Below are 4,030 nucleotides of genomic sequence, written 5' to 3' on the forward strand. Positions count from 1 at the left end.
GCCGAGCGGGGAAATACGCCAACGATCGTCGCGAGCACAGCTCAGCCACCGACATTCAACGGGAATTCAACGTGGAGCGTGTTCCGGCGACAATTCGAGACCGTGGCAGAACACAACCAATGGACGAATAAGGAAAAATCGACATACTTAATTACTGCCCTGAAGGGTCGGGCGGCGGAAATACTACCCGGCATTCCGTCAAGTACAACTTACGAGGAGACTCTTCAGGCTATAGAGGACCGTTTTGGGGACCAACACTTTGCAGCTGCTTACCACTGCCAATTAAGAACGAGGACGCAGAGACCTGGAGAATCCTTGCAAGATTTTGCCACGGCCATTGAACTCCTTTCCCGTCGTGCCTACCCAAATCTACCTTCTGACCACATAGCAAGGGAGGCAGGTAAAGCCTTCGCATACGGAGTCCGAGATGCTGATATAAAGTTCCAGATGCTGCTGGGAGGGGAAAAGACGGTAAACGAGGCCCTCCGACAAGCGCTAGAGCTGCAGGCGGTACTGGTAGCGGCCAGACCTCACGGAGATAGCACAAAGTTCCGATCGTTCCCCAACCAACGAGGGGATGACAATAGACAGCACCAGGACCGAAAAGAAGGACCTACAAGAAATAAGTGGGAATCGCCGGAGAAATCAGAATGGTGACCTCGAAACAACAGGGAAACCAGCTGGAGAAAGGACCAACCGTCAGGAAACGAGCAACGGCCGGCGGAGATGGGCGAACGCCGGCATATGCGTTAAGGCCCCCATACTACGCACTCACCGACATGACGGAGAAAGCCAACACCAGTCTGGTCACCCAGGGATGGGTTGGTGATAAGCCATGCCAGGTGACAGTGGATACTGGAGCATACGTCACGGTGGTAAGACCGGATATCGCCGCCGGATGGCCTGAAAGACAGCCAAATCCAGATTTCTCGCTACAGACCGTGTCTGGAGGATCCCTGCCCATACTGAAAGAAGTTCTGTTGACCCTTACCCTAGGGCGCCAACCTATTACGATGTGGGTTTTCGTCGCGAATATCACCGATGAGCTCATCCTGGGACTGGACATACTACGCGCCTATGATGCTTCAGTGGATATAGGGCGCCAAACTCTTCGTCTGGCGGAAGAAGAAGTATCGCTATGGAGTCCTGGGGCAGGACCCCGTCCTTCTAACTTAGTAGTGGCAAAAGACCATGTGATACCCGCACGGAGCGAGGGAATAGTGATGGCTAAAATGAAGAATCATCTGGGAGTAGAGAACGGTTTAGTAGAACCAAGCCCCCAGGCCCACCCTCCTGAAGGAATTTACGTGGCCAGGACCCTAGTTCAGGACTGTCAAGAAGTACCAGTGAGGGTCATGAATGTTACCCAAAAGGACCAAAAGCTCAGGAGAGGATCTCCTCTGGCGCACTGTGAGCCAGTAACACTCGTGGCTTTGCCCGAGGTGGGGCGGCCACCAGCACCAGGTCTAACACCGAAATTAGCGGACGTGACCACAGCGGCCAAGCCACACCTAAGCCCCGGAGAATTTCAAGAGTTAGAGGATCTCGTGTCCGAGTACGCGGATATCTTCGCACAAGACAACGAAGATTATGGAAGAACAAACAGAGTTTATCACCGCATAGACACGGGAGAAGCCCGACCAATTCGACAGCCACCGAGGAGAGTACCCCTGGCAAAACAAGCAGAAGTGAAGGAAATGCTTGACAACATGCGAGGACAGGGTGTTATAGAAGAATCGGACAGCCCTTGGTCGTCCCCGGTCGTTCTGGTCAGGAAAAAGAATGGGGAGCTCCGTTTCTGTGTGGACTACAGAAAGCTGAACGACGTCACCAAGAAGGATTGCTTTCCGCTACCCCGCATTGACGACACCCTGGACACGCTGGCCGGAGCCAAATGGTTTTCAACTCTCGATTTAAAGAGTGGCTATTGGCAAGTCGACGTACACCCAGACGACAAAGAGAAAACAGCGTTTTCGACAGGACAAGGGCTATGGCAGTTCACAGTCATGCCCTTTGGCCTCTGCAATGCCCCGGCAACCTTCGAACGGCTAATGGAGACAGTCCTACGAGGGCTCACGTACGATTCATGCCTTGTGTATTTGGATGACGTGATCGTAATAGGCCGCACATTCCAAGAGCACATGCTCAACTTACGGAAAGTGTTCGAGAGGTTCCGGGAAGCCCGTCTGAAACTTAACCCGGAAAAGTGTAAACTCCTGCAGGAAGAGGTCCGGTACCTCGGGCATATTGTATCACCAGAAGGGGTATCCACCGACCCGGAGAAGTTGAAAGCCGTGCGAGAATGGCCGACCCCGAAGGATAAACATGAAGTTAGAAGCTTTCTGGGACTATGCGCGTATTACAGGCGATTTATTTCAGGGTTTTCCAACATTGCGAAGCCACTAACGAAACTAACGGAAGAGAAACGAACCTTCCAGTGGACTCCAGAAGTGGAGGCCGCTTTTCAAACGCTAAAGGGTGCCCTATGTGCTGCCCCTATTCTTGCCTACCCACAGCCAGGAGAGAAATTCATTGTGGACACAGATGCAAGTAATGTCGGAATTGGAGGAGTTCTCTCTCAAATCCAGGACGGAAAAGAGCGTGTCATAGCTTACTTCAGCAAGACGCTAAACAAAGCAGAGAGAAACTACTGTGTCACCCGTCGAGAACTACTTGCCATAGTGAGGACACTGGAACATTTCCACAAATACCTCTACGGACAACAGTTCCATCTGCGAACGGACCACTCTGCGCTTACCTGGCTTATGAGTTTCAAGAACTTAGAGGGACAAACAGCGCGCTGGATACAGCGTCTACAGGAGTACAACTTCACTTCGGAGCATCGTCAGGGCCGAAAACATAACAACGCCGACGCCCTTTCTAGACGACCCTGCCAAGAGCAATGTGCGCACTGCCACAAAGTTGAGACGCGGGCAGAGGTAAAGCAGATACGCGTTATTGGAACCCTACCGGCAGCCGGCTGGGACCCTGTTACCCTAAGAGAGGAACAGCTAAAAGACCCGGACATAGGACCTATTCTACAGGAAGTAGAGAACGGCCAACGACCGGAATGGCAGGACATCGCGGATCGGAGTCCCACGTACAAAAGCTACTGGGCCCAGTGGAAATCGCTCGCTGTGAGAAACGGCGTACTAGAGCGTGACTGGGAATCCGTCACCGGAAGACGTCAAGTAGCCCAGGTAATTATTCCTCGGAGCAGAGTGAAGGACATTCTGAGCGAACTGCACGGTGGACCGTCAGGAGGTCACTTCGGTGTCAACAAAACTCTGAATAAGGTTCGACAGAGATTCTACTGGCTCCAAGCAAGGACCGATGTTGAGAAATGGTGTCGACAGTGTGACACATGTGCAGCCAGTCGGGGGCCGCGGACCAGGAATCGTGGGCAAATGCACCAGTACAATGTCGGTGCTCCCTTCGAGAGAGTAGCCATTGATATCGCAGGGCCCTTCCCACGAAGCGACCAAGGAAACCGATACTTACTGATCGCTATGGACTACTTCACCAAGTGGCCGGAAGTGTACGCCATCCCAAATCAGGAGGCTTCAACAATAGCGGAAGTTCTGGTTGCCAATTTCTTCTGCCGCTTCGGCATACCTCGAGAGTTGCACAGTGACCAAGGCCGTAACTTCGAGTCTCATCTACTGAAAGAAGTTTTGCAACGCCTGGGAGTGAGCAAGACGCGCACCACACCCCTGCACCCACAGTCGGATGGCATGGTGGAACGCTACGTCAAGACCATCGAGGAGCACTTGCGGAAGGTTGTCTCATCGCACCAAAGGGACTGGGATGAGAGGTTACCCCTCTTTCTCCTAGCTTACAGGGCATCCACTCACGACACTTCGGGCCTGAAGCCTGCTGGTCTAGTGTTCGGACGAGAACTACGGATACCCTGCGACCTGCTGTTTGGAGTACCCCCAGACAAGGAACAACCCACAACCGATTATGCAGCCGAATTAGTGGATCATCTGCACGACATCCACAATTATGCCCGGCAACACCTGAAGCTTGC

The 4,030-nt window shown here is 52.9% G+C and overlaps 1 protein-coding gene across 1 annotated transcript in view; it reads left to right on the plus strand.

Annotated features, from left to right (window-relative positions):
• Positions 1-779: 779 nt before the first annotated feature.
• LOC111870591 overlaps positions 780-4,030 on the plus strand; it is a 4,455-nt gene continuing 1,204 nt past the window's right edge. The window contains exon 1 of the mRNA XM_023862993.1: positions 780-1,664. Within this exon, the coding sequence (XP_023718761.1) occupies positions 780-1,664 (885 nt within the window). The remainder of the gene's footprint in view (positions 1,665-4,030) is intronic.

Source organism: Cryptotermes secundus, unplaced genomic scaffold (assembly GCF_002891405.2).
Source record: "Cryptotermes secundus unplaced genomic scaffold, Csec_1.0 scaffold296, whole genome shotgun sequence".
In the NCBI taxonomy this organism is placed as follows: Eukaryota; Metazoa; Arthropoda; class Insecta; order Blattodea; family Kalotermitidae; genus Cryptotermes; species Cryptotermes secundus.